The sequence below is a fragment of the Apis florea genome, unplaced genomic scaffold (genome assembly GCF_048593485.1).
Source record: "Apis florea isolate Af1SG1 unplaced genomic scaffold, ASM4859348v1 contig_3496_pilon, whole genome shotgun sequence".
NCBI lineage: Eukaryota > Metazoa > Arthropoda > Insecta > Hymenoptera > Apidae > Apis > Apis florea.
This window is the reverse complement of record NW_028256773.1, coordinates 7,053,564-7,077,848: the sequence shown is the minus strand read 5'-3', so window position 1 is coordinate 7,077,848 and position 24,285 is coordinate 7,053,564. Positions and strand designations below refer to the sequence as shown.

Here is a 24,285-nt window from a genome sequence, read left to right as displayed (position 1 = left end):
GTAAAATATTTCCATTTTCAATTTTATTATTCATATCGCTCGCTTTTTAAATACAAATACAAATAAATCATAAATTTTCAAAGCAATCTGTTAGAGAAAAAATTGATAAAGGTGTATAATATAATTGATTATGTAGGATAAATATATTCATTATTATACTCCATATAATACTTGGTCAATATATATGACATGTATGTTACATCGTATTGTTGTAATAATATAAGCATCCCACCTAAGGTGAACAATGTAATAATTTATGATTTTCATATACTCAATTTATTATGGGTATCTAGAATATGTGGTAAATAGTACACGTATAAATTGCATACAACTTAGTTTTTTTGCATATATTTGAGATCTGCGTATAAAGTTTCGATAAGATCATGTAACTGCCATGACTAAAGATTATTTTAATTTTGAATTGTGTGTGTGTGGGTGATGTATTTTAAGTTAAAATGGGAAATTACAAATAAATACATAATATGCGACGCCTGACTTTATTAACATTTATGCACGATACGCAACGCGTTAATGTGGATTTCGTTCGTTCGAATAAATATTATTCTGCCAATTGGCTCTTAATTGATTAGGGTGATTTATAAAAATGAGATGTTATCAGAGTATTCATAAATAAGAAATATCGTTATTGTTATGATATATTTAGTTCAATTTTAAAAAATGAAACGCGTGCGCGAATAGTAGTTAGAATAATTATTGCATTATTCTACGCATACGCTCAATATTTTATGCGATATTGTATTCAATATGCGTATATTAATGCATTAATATTTTTAAAACTTGTTCGACTTTTATTTCAAATATTAGGCTATAATAGAATTCTGTGCTCACGTTAGACATAGAAATATGAAATATTAATCGAACGAGTTTCAATATCTTGTTTTGTCTTTATCCATGAATCGGAATTCAAGAAAATAAACTATTGAGTGATATAGATAAAGCGTTCATTATGTAAAATATTCAAACGCAATAAAATATTATATTCGCTGCAAATTATTTCATAGAATTAAACAATCTTATACGTGATATTTATAAAATAGAGTATGCGTAAAATATTGCTTCATGGGTGAACTTAATAATAATAACTATTTAGTGTGTTTATTGATCTTGATAAAATATATAAGTAGATGCACACTTTTTCAAATATAATAGAATGTTTTATTTCAAATTGACTTCGATATCACGATAGATTTGTTTCATCAATAAGATAAATAATAACTAAAAATTATTGATTATTTTAATGAATTAATAATAATATGAAAAAATTTTGTATTTATATGGGGACGTGGTATGTATTATGCTAGTAAAATGTGCCGAGATTCGAGTATAAATTATCTCGTGCATGTTCTATCAATAGTTTATTTTCTTAACTTATCCTTACTCTTCAATAGATGACATAATAGATTTAGAATAAATGTGTTTCGTATACTACATAATTAATAAATATTTTTAAGAAATTAAATACATAAAAGAAGTGCAATATGAAAGTACAAAATTTAATGTTTCATTTGAATTTTATATATTTTACAACAAAGGAAAAAATTAAAAAGAAAGAATATATGGATGTCTTTTCCAATATTCTAAATTTTCTTAACTATAAGACTTTCGAAGATGTTTTACTATCAGAATCTTTACTATATGTAAGACCATGTCCCTGATGACGTACTTATATAGCGTTGAACTTTTGAATAATATTATCTACTAATAAAAAAAAGCGATTTAGAACCATTTAATGTTATACAATTTTCTAATCACTTTAACGTTATTCTGAATTTTGTATAATCGAATTTCCGTATTCGAACGACGAATTCCATATTCTTATGAATCGATATTTAATGATGGATATGAAGTAGATCCAGTAGTGATCTGATTTTTGGCATAATTGTAGGGTAAATGTACATATAATTATTTTCCAAAAAAAAAAAAATACTCATTGTTAAATGTATATGAAGCGAAATTGTTATAGATAAGGCTATTATCGTCATTTATATTAATTGAGATAATAAACGACGTTTCGATTAAATAAAATTTTTTCATGTTAATGCTTTGATTTTTTTTTATTTATTTATTATATATATTTTACATAGTATATAAATTTATCCAAAAAATAATAAAACAATTTCTTTTTATAAATATTTTATTTTGATTAGATGATATCATTTATTAATGTTATCATCTATTATAGTTTATTTTAGAAAATGTTTATGCCTATTTAAATTTTGAAAAAATTATTTTTATTCACATAATTATTTTATTTGTTCTTTAATATGAAAAAATGCAATATTAAATATTATCTATTTTATTTAAAAATTTGTTATATATATCTCTATATTTATTAATCAAAAAAAGATAAAAATTAATTTAAATTTTTTACTGTTTTTAAATATTGGTAAAAAAAAATTAAATAACAAATTGTTTAATTTTTAATATAATGTTACAAATATAAATAATATCTAATAAAAATATATTATTAAAATTTTTATTATTTGTACACAAATAAACATTACAATAATTTAATATAAAATTTTACACTAAAAAAAATACACTTTTATTTCATCATATGGCATCATAAATTTAATAATAAATTAGCATATAATAATAAATGCAATTATATATATAACTATATTATATAGATATTAATTTTATATATTACATATATCATATTAATTTTGAATGCATTTATCAAATAATATTTTTATATATTTAATAATCCATAATAATCCATTGAGTATAAACAATAAATTTTATATTTATATGTTCAAATCGTAATTATAAATAATTTGTTAGTATAATAATATAAACCATAATTATAACCATAATTTTCTTCTTTCTAACTTCTTTATAAAAATATATATTTTTAATAATGTATACATGTACATTTATATTATGTTATTAATGTTTTCATTTGACATATAGAATATAGCTGAAGCGCCGTCTACCTGTTGCATTTACGACTACAAATATCTATATTTCAGTTTCATCAAAAATCCTTCAGGAGAACGAAGGACTAATTGGATTTCTGGTTCGAGATTTTACCGTTATGTCTTTATTGTATATATATTCATACTTGTAAATATTAAAATGTTTTAAACATTAATTTTAATTTTAAGGTATGAGAAGATTTCATAATGTTTAATATGCTTCTGCTTGTTATACGTTGCTCCAGTAATATTTCAGCAATCTTAACGATTCATGTTCTGGAAATGTAATTTTGTTAAGCTTTAAAAAATCAGAATGGCTTTTTTGTGTCCAGTTCGTATACGACGAGGAAAGAAAAAGAAACGTAAGTAATAAAATATTGAATTGAATAGAGGAAAAATTTTTTAAATTTAAAAAATTTATATCAAAAATTATATAAATATGTACACATATAATATATTGTATATTATATTTTAAATTATATATAACATAATTGCAATATATTACATTTATAGTTAATCTTTTTTGTATATATTAAATATTATAAATATATTAGATATATTAAATAATAAAAATATATTAGATAAAACTATTAAGAAATAATATTAATAAAATATTAATAAATAATAATTAATTTATAATAATTTTTTAATACATTATTATATTAAAATAATTTTTTTGATAAATAATTTTGCTAAATTTGCTACTTTTTATTTTATAATGATAGATAATATAGTATTAACAATATTTTTTATATATTTTATAATTTCTTTTCTCATCTTTAAAAATAAAATCTTTTTGAACATTTGAAAATTTTAAATTAATTTTTAATTTAATTTTGTTTCAGCCGGAGTACATAATTTCAATTTGGAAAAGGATTGTACTGGAACAGGAGGCACAGGTCTTGGTTTGGGAACAAAAGTACCATTACCTCCTGGTCGTATAACAGGAAGTGCTAGTATTGAAACATTAGTTAGAGTAGGTATAGAAAAAGAAAATGGTTTATCACCAGATAGTAAAATGGTTATTGTTCATGATTTTACACCATGTGTTGATGATGAACTTCAAGTAAAACGGGGCCAGGTTAGCAATTTTTTTCTATTATATATTTTTTAAATAAGATTAAAACATATGTATATAAAGTAATATATATTTATTTTAATTTTATATTCTCATATTTACTTTATGTTCATAAGTTTAACTTTAATTTCCTCTCTTGTATTGAATATATTGTATCTTTATCAGTGTTATTTTGTTTTTTTTTTTTTTTTTACATGTTTTAGGTTGTAAATGTTTTATACAGAGAAAATGATTGGGTGTACGTAATAGCAGCTGATACACGTATGGAAGGTTTTGTTCCACATTCATATTGTGCACCTTATACGTCTCAGCTTGCTGAATTAACACTTGCTACTCTTAACAATGTAAAAAAAAAATTGCCAAGATCTAATGAAACTGATTGTGATTTTACCGGTACAGGTCGTTCACAAACAGTAGATGCACAACAAACTGATACTGGATCAGCATCAGACTGTGAAAGTTATACTCGTAATATTACCACTGCTGATGTAAATGTTAATAGATCTAACATTACACAGTCTCAAAATTCTATTCAAACTATATCCTCTCAGCCAGATGTACATCCTTTTTTTAAGGTACGTATATAAATTTAATTAATATTTTAAATTTAATATTTTAATTTTATATATTTAAATAAAAATAATTATTTATTAATATATAATATACCTATATAGTAATTTTTAAATTAATTACATAATAATATTTTATTATATATATATTATAAATTATATACATATTTATATATATTATATATATATACATATATATTAAATAATAAAAGATAATAACTGGATACTAAAAATATAATAAAATATATATTTGTATCACATACATTATAGGATCCATCAGCTGGAAGGTACATTGTACTTTATACCTTTGTGGCCAGAGATGAAAATGATGTTAGTGTAGAAAGAGGTGAATTTGTAACTGTACTCAATCGAGATGATCCTGATTGGTTTTGGGTACTAAGACATTGTGATGGTAATGAAGGATTTGTACCATCTGGATTTGTCTATCCAGGACATGTTCTCCATTCATATGCAACTACAACTACTACAACCACTACCACTACTACTGTAGCTACTACATCAACAGAAACGCATGCTTTAGGTTGGCTTCATTTTTTTTAGTAGAAATTAAAATTAATAAAACAGAAAAATTTAAATTCAAATTTAATTATATAATATTATTTGATATAATATAAAATTTTAATTTCTATATTTAAATTCGATTAATATTAATATTTATTTAATTATTAATTATTAATTTATATTTGTTATTTCATTTTAAGGAAAAGGAAATAACAATATGTCAGGAAATGAATCATTACAACAAAAAGGTTTACGAGATTTTCGAGATGAGACAAATGGCACGGAATTAGTGGTACTTTACGATTATAAGGCGCAGGCGCCAGATGACTTATCTGTGAGAAGAGCTGACTGGATATATGCGGATTTAGGAAATCAAACTGTAGATGGTTGGTTGTGGGCATACGCGCCTAAAACTCGTAAATATGGATTTATTCCAAAAGCGTATGCTCGACCTCCTGCTATGACGAGTTTATAACATATCAAACATACTTTTCTCTAACATTTATATATATATTCAAATAATAATATACTATTACATAGTATTACACTTCAAACGATACCCAAAATTTGGATATATATCAAAGGTACGATTTTTTTTGTGTAAGTATTATTCCTGCCTTTAATGGGCGTTTTAATTAATATTGAAATTTAATTTAATATATCACATTTGTAATATATTTAATGCACAGTAACATTGACATTGAGTGTAGCACAATCTGATGTAATGTGACTGAGAAGACCTTCATGTAGAACTATGCAATCACCTGTTGAAAAAATGTCTTGAGGACATTGAGCAGTTCTTAATGAATTCACTGGACCTGTATATGTTAGGCAACGTAAGCCTTCATTATCAATCTTGTCTACAGCCTGTTATAAAAGTAGTCAAATATGCATATCATTTATTATGTACATAGATATTAATCATTTGTTTAACTAAATATTTGTTTGTTAGCAAAATTATATAATATACCTGAATACTACATAAAAGTTTGTTTGTTGTATTTCCAATATCCAGTCCAGCAACCCAAGCGATAATTATATCTTTCTCACGAAAATTTTTCTTTTTATTAATCTTGTCATTAGATATACACTGATCTGTACAATGTAGCCGAGCAGCTAATACTGGTAATGGTAAACGATTTCGATATTTTGGGTTGATTTGACTACCATTAAACAATCTCGCAACAGGTTCTCTTAGTGTAAAAATTTAATATTAAATTGATTGCATTTTTAAAATATTATATGTCTTTTTATACATATACTTGATATATCTAAAATCTTTTTATTACCATTAACAATAAAAAAAATTTATTTGAAAAGAATAAAAATTTTAATTAGAAATTAGAAGATTAATTCAAAATTTTTAAATAAATTATACATAAGTCATAGAAAAATAAATACAATAAAATAATATAATTAAAAAATATATTATTCTTCAATTCTCTTCTAAATTATTTTTTTTATATTGTTAATAGTGATAATAATTTTTTTAAATGTACAAATATTTAACATTCATTTTTATTTATTTATTTTATATTTGAATGAAAAAGATTTATTTCTATAATAATAACAGTAAATTTTGAATATTATATTAAATAAAATATATTTGTTTATACTCACGAGAGTTTACCGGAAACTAAAAGGAGAGCCAGACATCTACTAGAATTGGAAGATAGGGCACTAAAACTGACGATGAGTGTACTTTTAATACCTGGCTCTACATTCAGGATAGGTACTTCCGGATGATCAAAAATGAAATGATGAGTTAATGCTGAAAAAGCTACGTTTATGGCACAATCAACTCGTGGACAGCGAATCGGTCTTCGAGAACATTCTGCGCTAATTTGTCCGCTAACTTTTGCTTCGGACATATATGACTCTGTATTTCCTTTTTTAAATAAATTACAATAACTTTGTCGTTTCTGTTTGTCACAATTTTTATTTCGTAGTTCGCGCATGTTATTTTGTTCTTTAATTTGGTCATAATCGGATATCTCTTCAAAGTAATCATTGTAATATCCTAATGTATTTCTTTCGATATTTTGTGTTGTACATGGATAATTTTGATTCCAAGACTTGTTATATGATTGTTCAATGTCAATAGGGATGTATTGCTGTAAATGTTGATGATGCTTGGAATAATATTCCGATTGTTGTCGTGGAATTTGCATTCTCTTTAAATGTGTGTATATTGAATTCAAACTAACATTACTTTCTCGTGATAAATTTATATTTGATTGTTGATACTGTGCATGACAAAGAATACAACCGGGATCTGCAATATATAATTTTTATTTCTATCAACTTTATTTCTTTTTAAATAAAATGATATATTCTGACAAAATGTTTCAAGATGAATGTAATGATTTGTTATTGATGACTGCTCAAAATTATTCAAAGTCAACTAAAATGAGAAATAAGTTATTTTTAAAAATTAATCAAGCATTATTAATAAATCAATCAAATAGATTAATATTGTTTGTTAGGACAAAATCATAAATGAAAATCATATCAACTTCTTTCACTTTCATACTTTCATTTCGCAAGATGAATATTATAAATCCGTACTTTGTTCGATGATACATATATCTTAAAATAATAACAATATTTATGAACAGATATGAATTTTAAGTTATACAATATGAAGTTTAAGTACATATTATTGTATATTATTGTGTAGTACTATTTAATGATTCTTAAGAAAATAATTATAAAAATGATATAACAACGATCAATGAAAATTTTTTTAAATTAATATATTTTTCATTGTAATTGATTTTGAATAACCATTAATTATAATTCATAGTATTCATTTGAAAACATTCATGGAAATACTTTACTGAAAGTTAAAAAAAATTAAAAAAACATTAAAAAAAAAATAAAATTGCTCTTCTATAAAAAAAAGTGATTAATGTCAGATTATGTATTTCTCCAAGTAAAGTTTAATTTATTATTAACAACAAATGAGATATTCATAATCATATTCCCGTTTTAGATGTCTCTGTATATTAATGATAATTATTTTATTAATTTGAAAAGATTATGTTAATTAACCTGATTGAAGCGCAAAGTGTTGAATACAACGTTGACATACAGCATGACCCTTTGAACAAGGAATATATTGACTAAAATTAGAATTTATATTTCCAAGAGCGAGATGACAAATAGCACAGAGTCCAAACATCGTATTCCCATGTGGTATCAGTAATTCTTCATCTTCTTTCATATCTTCTTCGCACTTTATTTCTTTCTCTTTGGTCGTTCCAATTCTAAAATTTTTGTTTTCTTGTATCTTCTTTTCATCACTTTGATCTTTCAGTTCTGCACGCTGAAAAAATTCTTTCATGCTACTATTACATATAATCAAATTGTAAGTTATAATTTTTAATTCAGATTTTATCTGCCTATCACATAATAAAAATATTATTCAAAATATAATCTTTCTATTTAATGGATTCTATTGCGATTTAAGTTAAACTAAGTATACATATCTTAAATTATTTTCAAATATTTCTTTACATAACACATTAATACATAAAAAATCCATATGCTTCAAAGAAATTAGATTTTAATCTAAATGTATTTTCAATTTATTTCCAATTTCTCGATGTTATAGCGTAATTTTATTTAAATAAATTATGAATTGCATTATATAAATAATAAATATTTTTTATAAAAAAAAAAGGTTTTTTTGAAGTCTGTAAAAAAATTTATTGTATATTTCAAATATAAATATACGATAAAATAATTTAAATTATTCCTTAAAATAGAATATTGCTGGTAAAAAATTAAAATGGATCAATCTATTTATTCACAATTTCGAATCTCGTCTCCCTTGAATACTAAATCACGTGCCTCGTTCTGATTCTTTATCGGATTGCAGTTTGCTTTGTTAACTCGATGATTTTCTTTATCCATTTTCTTTTCTTTGGATTCTCGGGTCAGCTCGTATATCACTTTGAATAACTCTCTAAATGTTTGTCTATTGTATGTAATAATGCACTTCTTGTTACTGTAAAATGTAATGAATATTATTATAAATTTTAATTCCGTTTTTTTTATTTTTTTTAAAATATTTTTCTAAAATAGTTTTTATTTTTTTGCAATATCAAAATAGATGTATAAATGTAAATATATTTCATAAATTATATTTTTTTCAATATATGTATATGAAACAATGATAATTTTTAAAATTTTAACAAATATATGACTAAAAAAATTATGATAAAATAATTATTTATAATATAATTATTATTTTTAATTCTATCTTTAAAATACACATATATAATTAATTGAATTACTAAATATGTTATAAGTTCTTCTTTGCCATTTTTTTATTTACATATGAAAAATAAAATAATTTAATATGTGTAATATGTACATAATTTAAAATGATGACAGATTTTTACAATAAAAAATTTAGATAATTACCAGATTAGAAAGTATTGCCAAATATGCCTTCAATATCGTATTCACAATTATTTTTAAATATGAATATTTTTCAATTCTCTTGATTTTAATAAGTTTATAAATAATATAATAGTTTCAATAATATTTTCGAATAAATGGATAACTTGTGTATATAAAATGTCTATTAAAGTCTTTGTGTTTTTAATTCGCTACAATTTATTACTTAAAAACGTTTCACGTACATTGACGAGATAAACTGCGATACGTATGATTTGCTTATTACATTTGAAAAACCATTTTGACATCTATCTTCTTTGTCACTTTTCGATACCTTCAAATATTTGAGAACTAGACTTTGAAAAAAACGTATTTTTTGATATTTAGATTATTATTATTTTTTCTACTTTTATCTATATTTATATTATTATATCATTATATCTATAAAGTTTTATTTAAACCTTTATTTTTAATCTTTTCTTTTCAAAGTTTTGTCAAAAAAATAATTCAACGATTATAAGAAATTTAAATATATTATTTTATTTACATCATTTGCAATTTTATTATGTATTGCAAAAAATTAATGTTATATTTCATGTAATGTTTATGTAATTATCTATATTTAAAAATTCGGCATTAAGATATAAATCTATCTTTGTCCTACTGTTAATTACATTTAATTCAACGATAATTTTTATGTTCACAGCTAATAATCGATTGATCATTAATAACTTGACATATTTATAAATATGATTAAAAGCATAATACAGAACTATATATTATATATAAGCTAATTAATATATCTTATATATAATATATAAAATAAATCTTATTTATTATTTTTATTAATAATTCTTTGTAATCATTTTAAAAAATGAATATAAAATTATTTATTATTAAAGTAATTGTTAATTGTAATAAATATTAAATATATATGTAATAATTTTATATATATTTATTTATTATTATATTTTTGGAAATATAATTAACAAAGATTTTATTTCAATATAAATTTCTTTTGATATATGAAATTGCATAATTCAATTTAGAATATTAATATACAGAATTTTTTAAAGTAAATGATATAAATAGTAATTAGCATAATTAAATAAATTAATATCTGTAAAAATTTTTTCGGATTTTTTTTATAAATATGTTAATAAATTTTTCCAATATTATAATAATATTCCAAATATAATAATATAATAATAATAAAATTAATAATATAAATAAATTAAATAAATTACTTAATACAAAATTTTATTATTATAATGATCGAAAAAGAAATTTCAAAAAAATAATATAATATTTATTATAATGTGAAAATTAATAATATATACAATTGAATAAAAAGAGTATATATAATTAATAACAATTTTAAATATAATGAAACAATAATGAAAAATAATTTAATGCATAATTGAATACAAGTACAAATAATGTATTTGTTACAAAAAAATATTATCATAAATATATAATTTTTCTGACATAACTTCATTTCTTATATGTACATATATAGAAACATATTGTACAATTTTTAAATCAATTGCAGTTAAGATGAGATTCATGTTTTACATTAACATAATATAATTATTTAATTTTTTTTATTTCTCTTTAATAAATAATTTATATTTATACTTACTTTATTGGGTATTCATTTGAATAACTTTCAACATAGATATCTTGAAAATTCAACCCTTTCCCCGAAAATACATGATTTTCGAGATATCGATGTTGGATGTTTCCAAAAGAACATCCTATACACATATAACTTATCAAATAAAATTTATATGATTATTCGATATTATTAATTTTTATATAAATTAAAGTGAAAAATAATATATTTTAATTATGTTTAAACTTATTAGAAAATTATGAAATATTTAATATATCACATTTATTTAATTTGATTATATCTTTAACTTATAAATTTAGAAAATGAACTATCTTTTAAATTTGGTAACATTTCTGAACTTAAATAAAAACTTTTTATATTATTTAAATGTAAATCATCCCATGATACAAAATTCTGTTTTTCACTTAGATTAATCATACTAATACTTTTATTTTTATTATTGATCAATAAATTATCTTTTTTAAATAATGGTAATTCGTTAATAATTAATTGTTTTTCTGATAATTTTGAAACAGAATATTTACTAGAATAAGATAAATTTGTATTTAAAGATTGTTCATTTGATAAATATACAGCTGATTTTATTGGCGATGAACTAATGTTAGAAGGTAAGAATTGTGTAGAATTAGACCTAAACCATTTTTTTTTCGATATCATATCCGTTTTTAATTGTAAATTTACGGTATTAGAATTGATTAATTGTGCATTTTGCAATTTTGTTGCAACATTTAGGCCATTATCATTGACTTCTTTTACTACAAACGATTGTATATACTTTAAATTCGTAACATTATCTTTGAAATTTTCAGTCTTATTATCTATAATATTATCAAAACTTTGATATTTTTCTATAAAACTGGTATGAAGATTCGAAGATAGATTAAGATCGCTATTACTTTGAGATTTATTATTACTAAAACCAAAATTGAAAACATTATTTGGCACATATTTTGCTATTCTCTGATGTATGTTCTTTTCCATGAATTTCGAGCTTAAATTAAATATATTTATTTTCATAGGGCTACTATTTAATGATTTTGATTTACTATCTTTTATATTAGTTTTATGTTTATTTAATTTTGAATCGTTTAATGTATCCTTACTTGGTTCTTCAAAATATGTCATTAAAGACTTATTTACAAATGGATTTTTCAAAGTTTTAAAATCCTTAAACAGATTTTTCGGTTGCTTTAAATTTTGAATAGAATGATCTTTATCTTGAGAAAATTTATAATTTAATTTTTCTAAAAACTTATTTGATTTTGAATTCTCTTCATTATAAAAATGTAAATTGGTACTTTCATTTTTACTATCATGATCAAGTACAGAATTCTTAAGAGATAAATTATTCAAATTTTCTAAATTAGCTTCTAGCTCTAACTCCCATTGAGAAGATATTGCTTCACTTCCATCAACTGATCTTTTTCCAAGATATTCTATATCTTCTTGTAATTGACAAGAATTCTACAACATAACAAATTGATAAATTGATTAATTAATTAAAATTAATATTTTTAAGTACATTATCTTTTATTACAAGAAAGATTACGAAGTTTTTACTAACATCATAATCTTGTATTCTACTATATTTCTTCATTTGATTATTCATAATATCTTTTATTCTATTGCTATTTGATTGATTAAATTCTATGTCATAATTTGAAGTCTTTTGTGGACTAACTAATTCCGCACCAACACCTGGTTCTCGCGGTCCATTAGCTATAAAATCTAAAAGTATAACAAATATAATTATTTAAAAAATATTGATATAATAGATTTTAATTTAAATTAAAGTTGTATACTTTTAATATAAAGTTATAGAGATTTATATGAAATTATTGATTAAAATAATATTAAGCAGTACATGTACCATAATCCTGGCGCTGTTGATGTATTTGATTACTAATTTCTTCTAATCTACGGAGACTTGTGGCATAATTAGATTTTGCATCTTGTATTGCTTTTTGTAAACATTCAACTCGTTCTTTTTGAGTTGCTAACATCTGATCGCATTGTGCTTTAACTTCAAAATATGGTCGTGCTTTTATTATGGAGCGATGATGTTTTTCTTCTAATTGAAGTAGTTTTTTTTCAGCATCATTAAATAATACTGCTCTTCTATAATGTTCTCTACCACATTCTGCTTTTTGATTTTCAGCATCCATAACCTATGATAATCATGATTATATATATTCATAGTATATATCATATACTAATAAAACTAAGTAATTTTTATTTTCTATTTATCATATTCGTTTTATTATATTCATCATCATATCATATTTTATTATATATTTTAATATATAATTTATAAATTAATTTATTAATAACTTACTTTAAGAGTTGCATGATTTAACATATCCTGCCAAGCTTGATCAAAATTCCATTCATGTTGATGGGACATAAATCTACTTTCAGCTAATGCTACAGTTTCTTTTGCTGCTGCATGAATTTCACTTGCTCTTTGAAATAGTTGAGCTTGTTGTTGACATTTTATCTATATAAGATTTAATTAATTATTTTTTAAAATTTAACAAATATTTTCAATATCTCACCTGAGCTTGACGTGCTACTTCAAGTGCTTCATAATAACATCTTGCTTTTTCAACATAACTATTTCCTACCTTATTTAATATTTCTTTTAATCTTTTAGTAGTTTCAGATAATAATTGTCTAAAAGCAGTATGAGCTTCCTATATAATAAATGTTATATTTTATATTAATTTTATAATTTTATAATTTTTTTAATATTTTATATTGAAATATTAATTCATTATGCATTAAATACATATATTGTGTAATATAAAAAAAAATTAATAACATAACTTACATCTAATTCAGTTTCAAGTTTATTTATATCATCTGTTGCATCATTTAAATTTTCCAACTCAATCTAAAAATTTAAAAAAAAAATTTAAAATGATTTATATTAAATAATTTTATAAAATATTTGATATTAATGTAATGATAATAAAAATGATAATAAAAAATATACATAAAAATAATTTATATTTAATATTAATTTTTTGCAATATTTTTCAATATGTATTTTTAAATTTTGATAATTCAAAAATTTTTATGACATATAATTAAAAATATAAATAAAATATAGATATATAAAACTATAATAAGAACATTCATTATATATTTAAATATAATAATGTTATTATGTAATATTATTTAAATATAATTGTATTTCTTTATTATTTAATATTTATTTTAAATAATCTGCATCTGGGAAAAATTATAATTGCCATTACATTTTATAAAATATATTTTAATATTTTAATATTTTAAACCTAATTTTATAAAAATACTTTTAATTATTTAAATTATTTTTTTTTTGTATTTCTTATAATAAATATTTAAAAATAAATAAAATATATTATTTTTATAATTAATAATTTATTTTCCTTTATTATTTTTATTATTAGTTTCTTGCTTAATAGAAAAAATAATTATGGTAAATGAATAAATTTGTATTTTTAATTTTTTTAAATTATTATATAATAATTTTTACTATTTTTTTTTTTACTAATTTCACTATTATTATTATTTTACTAACTATTAATATTAATATACATATATAATATTAATTATTAATATTGAGCATAAAAATGTATACATATAATATATTATTTTCAAAAATAGATAGTATGCAATAAACAATTAAAATATTATTAAAATAATATTATTAAATATTATTAAAATTTATAATTAATTAACAAATTTATAATTTTATACAACGAAAATGAAGTGAAAGTAAAGTGGAACACGGTACCAGCCTGTATTAGACATTACTATTGTATTTAGTAATGGGTTATTTACGTATATAACCTATAATAAGCTTTATCTTATCCGTTTTTTCTTAGCAATATAAGAATGAACACGAAAAAAATGATTTTTCAAATATAATTAATTACCTGTATGCGAGGATCTAAAGATCCATCAGCATTATCCGTAACATCCATTCTTTAATTATTGACATTTAAATAACTTGTCTCATAATTATAAAATTCAATTCATTATGAGTTTTTATGAATATGTATAATTCTTTAAATAATAAATAACTTTTATAATAATTAGCATATAAAATTATCTATTGTCATTCATATTTTAAAAAGAAAACGTTAAACAATTACGCACATTAAGTATAGAATACAGATACTTCTGAATAGTAAGCACTAAATTGTTATAAGTGTATATAGGTGTAGTTGTGTAAATAGTACATAGTAGTGTGTGTGTGTGTATATATATATATATATATATACTAATGAATAAATAACATTATATATATCAATAATAATTTTTTCTTAAGAAAAATATGTATTTAACAAAAAATATTTTTTTGTTTTCGCTATTTTGTTGTTAATATTATAGTTCAATATAATGTTGTAAGTTTAAATAATTTTAAATTTTATTTATAATTTTCATTATGTTTTTAAAAATATTATGATAATATGTTTTAATCCAATATAAAAAATATATATATAATAATATATAAATATTAACATAAAAATTATAATTTAAAAGAAACTTTGATTAAATATTACTTTTTTTTTAACTTTCTTAAATTAAATTTAAAAAACAATATTTTATTGAATTAGTTAAAAATTTATTTTTTGTTAAAGAATTTAAATTTAATAAATTGTTATTAAAATTAATAAATATAACAAACATAATAAACATACAAACATAAGAAGTATATATTTTCTTTTAATAATTTCTCTTGTTTTTAATTTTAAGTATTAATAAACTTTATTATTAATTTCTATGCTATTTTTAGAATCTTTAAATCTATTTTAATAACCGTCATTATTAAAAATAATTACATAATTGATTAAAAAGAAAAAAAATAATGCCATTATGTCATGTTTCATGCGATAAAACTTTTGTAAATAAGATTTTTTCATATTATCTCTAAAACTAACGGTGAATTTAAAATGGTGAATGTTATTGGTCCAAGTCGATCAAGTTAATAATTTAGCGGGATTTGCTATTTACACGTGAAATATTCACATTTGTTTCTGCGAATTTTTTAATTTCAAGTTCCATTATTATTTATTAAATAGTTATTTATCAAATGGAAGATAATAATTGTGATACAAAAAATGATATTTCGAATGGTACGATTTTGGTTACAGGTAAAACTTTCATATTAAAAGTAATAATAAATTAATCAAATAATAATTAATAATAAAACCCATAATAAAATTTTGAAATCAAATTTGTATTAATAAAATGAATTTTAAATATAAAATTAAAATTTATAATATAAATTTAATGTTTCAACTTTATATGAAATATTAAATATCTTTTATTATTCTTTTATATTTTATATTAATGATTTCTATTTTAAAATAATTATATTGAAATACAATATTTAATTATATACAATAATAATACAATAATTAAAAAATATATTTCTTTTTCTAAAAAAAGAATTTGAATGATACATATAATAAACAACTATAAACAATAATAAACAATGATTTATAAATATATATTAATTTTGTATTTAAGAATGTTTTTTATTAATAATTTTTACTAATTTTATTCTTTACATGTAAAAAGACAATTCAAAAATCATTGTGGATAATGTAAAATTTAACAATGAACCCTTAGAAACTTCTATAATAAATGAAAAGAAGAGAAAATTACAGGAAAAAGCTAAAAATAGACAATTAGCAGAAGAGAAATATAATCTTGAAGTTCAAGAACAACAATATAAACGATTAATGCATTTGTTAAGTAGAAGCAAATTTTATGCTTCATATATTGTTAATAAAATTGACAACAGTTTAGAGAAAGATATTAATAAAGCTAATAAAGCCATAAAAAGAGATATAAAAAAAGTAAATTCTATAGATGAAAATAAATTACCTCAGGAAAAAGAAAAGAAAAAAAATCGTAATTTAGGAAATTATATATCCAAAAATGTAAATATTATAATGTAGTATTTCTTATTTTTTTCCATATTATTTTTTGATTTTTTAGTGATTTATAATTTTTATGTAATTTTTCAGGTACAAGAAAAAATAAATATAAATAAAAATAATTTGAATTTAAGTATAGAAGAGATTGAAAATGAATTAATCAATGACTCTGAAGGAATAGAAGATGCTGATAATATTATTCTTGAAACACCAAAATATTTTAATGGAGATTTACGAGATTATCAAAAAGAAGGACTCAGATGGCTGAAAATTCTTTATGAAAATGGTTTAAATGGAATCTTAGCTGATGAAATGGGTCTTGGAAAAACAATTCAAGTTATAGCTTTATTATGTCATCTTATTGAAAAAAAACAAGATGGACCATATTTATTAGTAGCTCCTCTTTCAACTATACCAAATTGGGCATTAGAATTTGAAAGATTTGCACCAAAATTACCTATTGTAATATTTCATGGAACACCAGAAGAAAAAATGATATTAAAGAAAAAAATTAAACAAAAATATAAAATTACAGAAAGTTATAGTATATTACCAATTGTGCTTACTAGTTTTGAAGTGCCATTATTTGAGAATAATTTTATTAAATCTTTAAGTTGGAGATATATAATAGTAGATGAAGGACATAGAATTAAAAATCATGAATGTCAACTCATTAAGTAGGTTAATTAAAATTTAATCATTTATATATATTACAAACATTGAATTATAAATAAGATAATTTATTATGATTTTATAGGCTCTTGAAGTCTTGTAAGTCTATGAACAGACTTTTATTAACAGGCACACCATTACAAAATAATTTAGCAGAATTGTGGTCATTATTAAATTTTTTATTACCAGAAATTTTTGATGACTTAGCTGTGTTTGAATCATGGTTTAATGCAAAAGAACATCAGGGTGACGAAGGTGCTAAAAAATTCTTAAAATTAGAAGAAGAAAAACGTGTATTATCATCATTACGTGAAATATTACAACCATTTATGTTAAGACGTGAAAAAAGTGATGTTTGTTTAGAAGTACCACCAAAAAAGCAATTAGTTGTTTATGCTCCTTTGACAGAATTGCAACACAGTTTATATAAAGCAGTATTAAATCATGATATAGATCAGTTAAGTAAAATTGAAGAAGAACCAATTATATATACAGAAGATGGTAACAGACCTAAAAGAAAATGTGTTTTAAGAAATATGAGCAATATTATGAACTCTAACTTTGAAAGTAAAATATTATCAAATAATTCATTTCAAAGTGATGAAGATATAAACGACGAAGAAAATACAAAATCTTGGAAAGAAATAAGATCTGGAAATAAAAAAGATTTATCAATGTGGAAAAAATATACTGATGTTACAGAACGAAATCGAGATTTTTTAATTAATGTTAAGACTCGCAATCGTAAGTTATTTATTTATGTCAATCATATACAAATCATATATATTTAAAAAAAAACAATTTACAAATAAAAAAATAATTCATTTTTACGTTTTTTTTTATTATTTCAGATTTTTTATATAAAAAAATTGTAAATCATCCATATTTAATACATTGTCCATTAGGCCCAGATGGCTTGCCAAAAATAGATGAAGAGTTAGTTACATCATCTGGTAAGCTTCTGGTCTTAGATGCAATGCTTGCAAGACTTAAAAAACAAGGTCATAAAGTTTTATTATTTTCTACCATGACAATGATATTGGATGTTATTGAAGATTATCTTTCATTACGTGATTTTAAATATGTCAGACTAGATGGCTCTACTAAACTCTCAGTCCGAAAAGAAAATATTCAAAATTTCAATACAAATCCTGAAATATTTTTATTTCTTATATCTACAAGAGCAGGTGGTGTTGGATTAAATCTTATTGGAGCAGATACTGTTATCATATATGATTCTGATTGGGTATATTGGTTTTATATATTTTTTTTTTCATAATAAGGGAAAATAGAAGTTCTGATAAAAAAATATTTCATTGAAATTAAAAAAATATATGACTATTGAGCTATATTTTTAAAGAATTTTATCAAAATGTTTTATATATTATATATTTTTATATATTTTTATTATTTTTCATTATTATTATCCCTATTGATAATTATAAAGACTACTCTTATTGATTAAAAATAATCATTAAAATAAATCTTTTTTATCAGAATCCTCAAATGGATATACAAGCTATGGCACGTTGCCATAGAATAGGACAGACACGTCCAGTAATGATATATAAATTATGTACCAAAGGAACTATTGATGAAGTAATTATTAATCGCGCTGAAGCAAAACGTCTTTTAGAAAAAGTGGTAATTTCTAAATGTGTTCAAGGAATAAATATTAATAGCAAAACAGATTTGTTGAAGTTGCAAAAACTTTTACAATCAAAAGAATGTCAAATAGTTGTATCAAAAAATGAAGGTAAATCATTAATGTTTCTTTACATAATTATAATATGTATATTTCATATGATTTTAGTAATAATTAATTTTTAATATTTTTCAATACAGTTTTTACAGAAAAAGAACTTAACAATCTCTTAGATAGATCCGAATTATATAAGAAACAAACAGAATCCTAAATATATATCTCAATTTTTTTCCTAAAAAATAGTATTATACAAATAATATAAGTATTTCTTCTAGTTTTATATTATTTTAATTACTACATAATATTTATTTTTGTATCATTTATTCTAAGATTTATTTAATTTTGTAACAAAATCTTAAATAAAGATTGAAAAATATTATATATATTTTTATCAATTGTATATCTTAATAATTATTATAGAGATATATATATTTTTAATTAATTTTATAAATAAATTTTAGAAATAAGTTAAATAAATTAATTTTAGAAAAATATATACAAATTTGTTCATTTAGTATAATAAATATTAATTAATAAAAGTCCAACATACAAAACATTTAATAACAATTATACTAGTCTGAAATACTTATGATTTATTTAATTTTGAACGTAGAAAATACTTCCCAGTTATATTTTTATTTTTATAAGACTGATTTAGTTGGTCACGAAGTTCAGTTTCCAATTTTGTATAAATCCCTCCTGCTTTAAATAGTATTATTTATATATATATTTATTTATAATGAAAACTTTATATTTTCTAAAAATATAATATTTAATAAATATACCATTTAATTGTTTTTTTATCCGATTATGTTTATTAGACGATTTAAATAATGAAGAAGAATCTGCAGATATTCTTTTTGTTAGAAGTGCTATCATCTGTAATGCTGCACTTTCTTCAAAATCTCTTTGATTGTCTTGATTATGTCTTACATTTAAATTACCACTCCAAGATCGACCATTATTTCTAAAATTAATTTGATTTTTAAAATTATTTGTATAAATATAATAATAATTATAAAAATATATATTAAATTTAATTTAATAAATATTATAAATAATTTAAATATTTTAAAACAATATTATAATATATATTCTTTCTGTATAAGATATATCACCTCCACATTATTTCATTTCTAAATTTTTTTTTAATTTTATTTTTTGATTTTAATGAAGACCATGCATGAGATTCTTCACTCTGATTTGATTCTTCATCAATACTAGTATTTTCATAAGTTGTAATACCATCATCTATATCGCTATCTGTTATCGAAGATGTAATTGATGAAGTATCAGTTGTAATAGAAACTTGCTGACGAATTTTTTGTAATGATTTTTGTAAATCTTGCATTTGGGATAAACGTCGAAATCCTGATCCGCTCCAAATTTTTCCTAAATATTTGTTATTAGTTTCTTAAATATTTGTTATTTTTTTTTATAAAATTAAAAAGTATTAATTTACCTAAAAGTCCAAGCCTTGGTCGGGGTGGAGCAAGTTCTAAACCAACCCACCACATTACATCTTTACACATTAATTTTCCTGGTTGAAGTGATACATCACGAGCTACCAGTCTAGTAATTTTTTCTGGGAAAAATAATTGTGGTGGTTCCATAACTATTACTTCTCTATGTACTGTGAAAATATTCAATATACTTATATCTCTTTGCGTCCTAATATCTGGGATGTGTTCCTAAAATGAAAAAAAACATGCTATATGGAAATGTAATAAAATAACTTAATTACTACAATTATAAAACTTATATTTTTTAAAGTTTTTAAAATAAAAAGAAATGATACTAACAAATGCTTACCCTATACCTACAACCTTCATGATTTGGTAATACTTCAAATTTATATGCTCTTTGACTACAACAAGGATATCTGCCTAAAGGAAATGGTATAGGTCGCTGTTGTTCATTAATAAAAAATTGTGGAAATTCTGCATGATAGCAGCACCACTCATATTGATGAATTGGAAAATATATATTACATTGTGTACAAAATAAAAAATGACAATCACCCCACAACCTCCAATAAACTTTACGCCAAGAACGTAACTCCGTTCGAAGAGTAATAATGTAATCATTTAAAGTCCATGTTAAATCTCTAAATAACATAGATTTTATTATAATTATCTATATAATTATTTTATATAAATCTTATAATGTTAGCTTTTTATATCAGTATAATAATTAATATAATTATACCTTATGTGTTTACTATGAATATTTCCATAATTATCAATTTTCATTGCACTTGAAATGCAAGGTACATAATTAGAAACTGATTGAATAATATTTTTCCCACATTTGCTACATTTAAATAATGTTGCTAAAGAACTATAATGTCCTTTTTTGTTATCTGGCATTACTTCAACAAGAGACATAATCAATTTGCAAAATAATTTACTTTGAATTTTATCTTTTTTATCTTTCAATGCTTCAACATCTTCATTTGTAAATTGTTCTACTAATCTGAAAAAAATTATTAACTAAAAATGATATATAATTAATCAAAAACAAAATAAAAAAATAAAATTTATAAACTAAATAAACATCTATTATTTTTCATATAAATATATATATATATTATTATTTCATTATTATATATATAATGAAACATTTTTTTGAATAATAAATATTTAAAGTATTTAAAATATAGAGAAATAGAACAAAAAGAAAAAGAAAAATACCTTATTAAAAGATTATCATCTAAACCAGTTAAAACTGTTGATGTTTTTAATATATCAGACATATTATCATGACAATATTGTAAACAACTTTCTAATAATGGTTCCATTTGTAAAAAAGATGCTGACACCATTATTGGAATCACATTATTAATCTCCAAAACTGGCCATTCTGATTTTTTTATAATATCTTTTTTCACCCATCTCATTAACCAATCAAAAATTGTAACGTCACAATGAACTGATATATCTATTTCTTCTAACTTTTGACCTGCTGTCACATCAGCAAAATAACGCATTTTTTGAATAAGAAGTTTTTGAGGGCAACGAAAATTTTTTTTGATATTCTTTTCTTCATCGCAAACATGAATTTCCACTTCATTGCTGTACAAGCGTAGAATAAAAACTGTTATTAATTCTATAAAAAATTATTTTTAATATCAATATTAAATTTAATTCAAGTTAATATTAATTATTAATATACTTACTCAATTGATCTTTTACTTAATTTCTTATCTTTTTCTTTATGTGCAACATTTGTAATCGCTCTTGTTTCAATATTATTACTTAATGAATTACTTTTTTTTATTTCAGTATTTGTAATAGACTTTTTAATAATGGGTTGTGAAATAGTAGGTTTTGGAATCATATATGGCAATACAGAATCTAATAAACCTTCATGTAATACATCACTTAAATTTGTCTTCATTAAGGTAATTAACAAATTTTTAGTTGTATCTACAGATTTTATAATCTTTGCATCTTCTACTTGTAATGAAGTTTCTTCTATTTGATTGCATTTTTCAAAATCAGTTATTAAATTTTGATTATAAATATCTATTGGCTCATTTTTAAACTTTGCATCTGAAGGTACAATGCAATGTACAGAATATTTAATATTGGTATTATTTGTTTCAGATATTTCAGAAATTTCTTTTGTTGCATTAGTACTTTTATGTTTCTGCATGACATCACTATTAATATATTTTTCATCTATGCTATTATAATTTTGTATAGTACAATCAATTTTTGCTAATTTATTCCAATCAATCTTATTTACTGAAGTCAGTATTGTAGTTAAATTTTCACAATTATTAACTTGATATGCAAGTTTCATAAATTCAAAAAACATTCCAAATGTCAACTTTGATTGATTACAATCTTCAAGTTTACAGAATATTTCTGTCAAATCTGCACATATTCCTGTTGCACATATTTATATTGAAAAAATAATATAATAAATTTATAAATGACAATTTTTTTTTAACTTCTTTTAATTGCACATTAAATGTATTCGTTTGAAAAAAAAACTTAGATAAATATTATGTGAGAATTATTATGAAAATTAATTAATAAAGATAAAATGAAAAGTAATAAATATCAAATATGCCATGATCTGAAGTTGTGCAATATATGAATTAATTTATAAATACCTTTGTTAGTTGTTGAAGTACACATTTTTAATAATTTATGTATATTTTCTTTCAATAATAAATTATTAATTTGATTTATTTCCATTTCTTTTAATAAGTTAAAATACTTATTTTTCAATTATTATAATTAATTATCCCGTTATTATAAATATAATTACAATTATTTATGCTAATTTAATTGATTTCAAAATAATTTTTAATTTAATGAAAAATTTCATGTTTCTAATTTGAAAATTAGAAACATTTGTAATAGTATTTTTATATAAATTCATTTACTTTATAAATTTATAACAAATATTTTCGAAAATTTGATTGTAAAACTTACACAATATTATATTTTAAATTATATTTTTGTAATACATTATTATGATAAATTATTTTATTTTATATTATAGAATATAAATATATATAAGTAAATGTAATAAGAATAATAATAAAAAAGTAATAAGAGTAAATATATATATATGTATATATATATATATATATATATATATATATAAGGATAATCTACACAATTATTTAAAATTATAACTTAATACAATTATAGAGAAAATTTTAGAGAAAAATGAAACTTAAAAAATATTAAATTTATAGAAATATCATATAATTGAATAGCACTACGCATTATATTATACTGAATATTATAATTGTTCGGTATATAATCTTGTTTATGTGATTTACCATGACAACAAATATAT

At 21.1% G+C, this 24,285-nt stretch overlaps 4 protein-coding genes and 1 long non-coding RNA gene across 13 annotated transcripts; 2 read left to right on the top strand and 3 right to left on the bottom strand.

The window, feature by feature from the left end:
• The first annotated feature begins 2,922 nt into the window (after positions 1-2,922).
• LOC100867553 (Dachs ligand with SH3s) lies at positions 2,923-6,095 on the top strand. 7 transcript variants are annotated; one of them, XR_015293567.1, is made up of 7 exons: positions 2,923-3,040; positions 3,129-3,301; positions 3,785-4,020; positions 4,221-4,592; positions 4,857-5,127; positions 5,309-5,708; positions 5,798-6,095. XR_015293567.1 is itself a non-coding variant. In XM_086913024.1 (5 exons), the coding sequence occupies exons 1-5, from the start codon at positions 3,253-3,255 to the stop codon at positions 5,581-5,583; spliced, it is 1,203 nt and encodes a 400-aa protein (XP_086769150.1). In that variant the 5' UTR covers positions 2,977-3,252; the 3' UTR covers positions 5,584-6,095. The 7 variants fall into 7 exon arrangements, 1 of the variants encoding a protein (XP_086769150.1); XR_015293570.1 differs by having other exon boundaries at positions 2,935-3,040; positions 5,309-5,692; XR_015293572.1 differs by having other exon boundaries at positions 2,963-3,055; positions 5,309-5,692.
• LOC100870451 (uncharacterized) lies at positions 5,598-15,353 on the bottom strand. 2 transcript variants are annotated; one of them, XM_012494681.3, is made up of 10 exons: positions 15,075-15,353; positions 13,982-14,044; positions 13,707-13,844; positions 13,487-13,648; positions 13,022-13,319; positions 12,716-12,879; positions 12,450-12,615; positions 6,729-7,383; positions 6,079-6,301; positions 5,598-5,975 (listed from the first exon to the last, which is right to left on the bottom strand). In XM_012494681.3, the coding sequence occupies exons 1-10, from the start codon at positions 15,120-15,122 to the stop codon at positions 5,787-5,789; spliced, it is 2,106 nt and encodes a 701-aa protein (XP_012350135.3). In that variant the 5' UTR covers positions 15,123-15,353; the 3' UTR covers positions 5,598-5,786. The 2 variants fall into 2 exon arrangements, with proteins under 2 accessions (XP_012350135.3, XP_031776193.2); XM_031920333.2 differs by lacking the exons at positions 12,450-12,615; positions 12,716-12,879; positions 13,022-13,319; ... (2 more) ...; positions 13,982-14,044; positions 15,075-15,353 and adding exons at positions 8,163-8,436; positions 9,761-9,954.
• Positions 15,354-15,882: 529 nt separating this feature from the next.
• On the top strand, positions 15,883-19,843 carry LOC100870568 (lymphoid-specific helicase). Its single transcript, XM_012493962.3, has 7 exons — positions 15,883-16,295; positions 16,726-17,090; positions 17,178-17,764; positions 17,845-18,503; positions 18,611-19,005; positions 19,257-19,515; positions 19,605-19,843. Exons 1-7 carry the CDS (start codon positions 16,235-16,237, stop codon positions 19,673-19,675), a joined length of 2,397 nt encoding a protein of 798 aa, XP_012349416.3. The 5' UTR covers positions 15,883-16,234; the 3' UTR covers positions 19,676-19,843.
• LOC147656838 (uncharacterized) lies at positions 17,766-18,223 on the bottom strand. The gene is made up of 2 exons (XR_015293566.1): positions 18,084-18,223; positions 17,766-18,017 (listed from the first exon to the last, which is right to left on the bottom strand). It is a non-coding gene; the product is annotated as an uncharacterized LOC147656838 (long non-coding RNA).
• On the bottom strand, positions 19,564-24,079 carry LOC100870686 (uncharacterized). Of its 2 annotated transcripts, none has more exons than XM_086913018.1 (9): positions 23,588-23,740; positions 22,643-23,357; positions 22,158-22,538; positions 21,673-21,939; positions 21,277-21,571; positions 20,927-21,155; positions 20,583-20,856; positions 20,250-20,431; positions 19,564-20,163 (listed from the first exon to the last, which is right to left on the bottom strand). In XM_086913018.1, the coding sequence occupies exons 1-9, from the start codon at positions 23,670-23,672 to the stop codon at positions 20,051-20,053; spliced, it is 2,541 nt and encodes an 846-aa protein (XP_086769144.1). In that variant the 5' UTR covers positions 23,673-23,740; the 3' UTR covers positions 19,564-20,050. The 2 variants fall into 2 exon arrangements, with proteins under 2 accessions (XP_086769144.1, XP_012350134.3); XM_012494680.3 differs by having other exon boundaries at positions 20,038-20,166; positions 23,588-24,079.
• Positions 24,080-24,285: the final 206 nt, after the last annotated feature.

Excerpts from the sequence above, each read along its gene's own strand:
- LOC100870686 (XM_012494680.3), bottom strand. The coding sequence starts at position 23,672 with ATGGAAATAAATCAAATTAATAATTTATTATTGAAAGAAAATATACAT. Across the intron at positions 20,857-20,926 it reads ACCAAGGCTTGGACTTTTAG|GAAAAATTTGGAGCGGATCA; the intron begins GTAAATTAATAC and ends ACAAATATTTAG. Across the intron at positions 20,432-20,582 it reads AGAAATGAAATAATGTGGAG|AAATAATGGTCGATCTTGGA; the intron begins GTGATATATCTT and ends AATTAATTTTAG.
- LOC100870451 (XM_012494681.3), bottom strand. The coding sequence starts at position 15,122 with ATGGATGTTACGGATAATGCTGATGGATCTTTAGATCCTCGCATACAG. Across the intron at positions 14,045-15,074 it reads CTTTAGATCCTCGCATACAG|ATTGAGTTGGAAAATTTAAA; the intron begins GTAATTAATTAT and ends TTAAATTTTTAG. Across the intron at positions 6,302-6,728 it reads TTAGTTTCCGGTAAACTCTC|AGAACCTGTTGCGAGATTGT; the intron begins GTGAGTATAAAC and ends TTTTACACTAAG.
- LOC100867553 (XM_086913024.1), top strand. The coding sequence starts at position 3,253 with ATGGCTTTTTTGTGTCCAGTTCGTATACGACGAGGAAAGAAAAAGAAA. Across the intron at positions 3,302-3,784 it reads ACGAGGAAAGAAAAAGAAAC|CCGGAGTACATAATTTCAAT; the intron begins GTAAGTAATAAA and ends ATTTTGTTTCAG. Across the intron at positions 5,128-5,308 it reads AACAGAAACGCATGCTTTAG|GAAAAGGAAATAACAATATG; the intron begins GTTGGCTTCATT and ends TTTCATTTTAAG.
- LOC100870568 (XM_012493962.3), top strand. The coding sequence starts at position 16,235 with ATGGAAGATAATAATTGTGATACAAAAAATGATATTTCGAATGGTACG. Across the intron at positions 18,504-18,610 it reads TAATGTTAAGACTCGCAATC|ATTTTTTATATAAAAAAATT; the intron begins GTAAGTTATTTA and ends TTATTATTTCAG. Across the intron at positions 19,006-19,256 it reads TCATATATGATTCTGATTGG|AATCCTCAAATGGATATACA; the intron begins GTATATTGGTTT and ends CTTTTTTATCAG.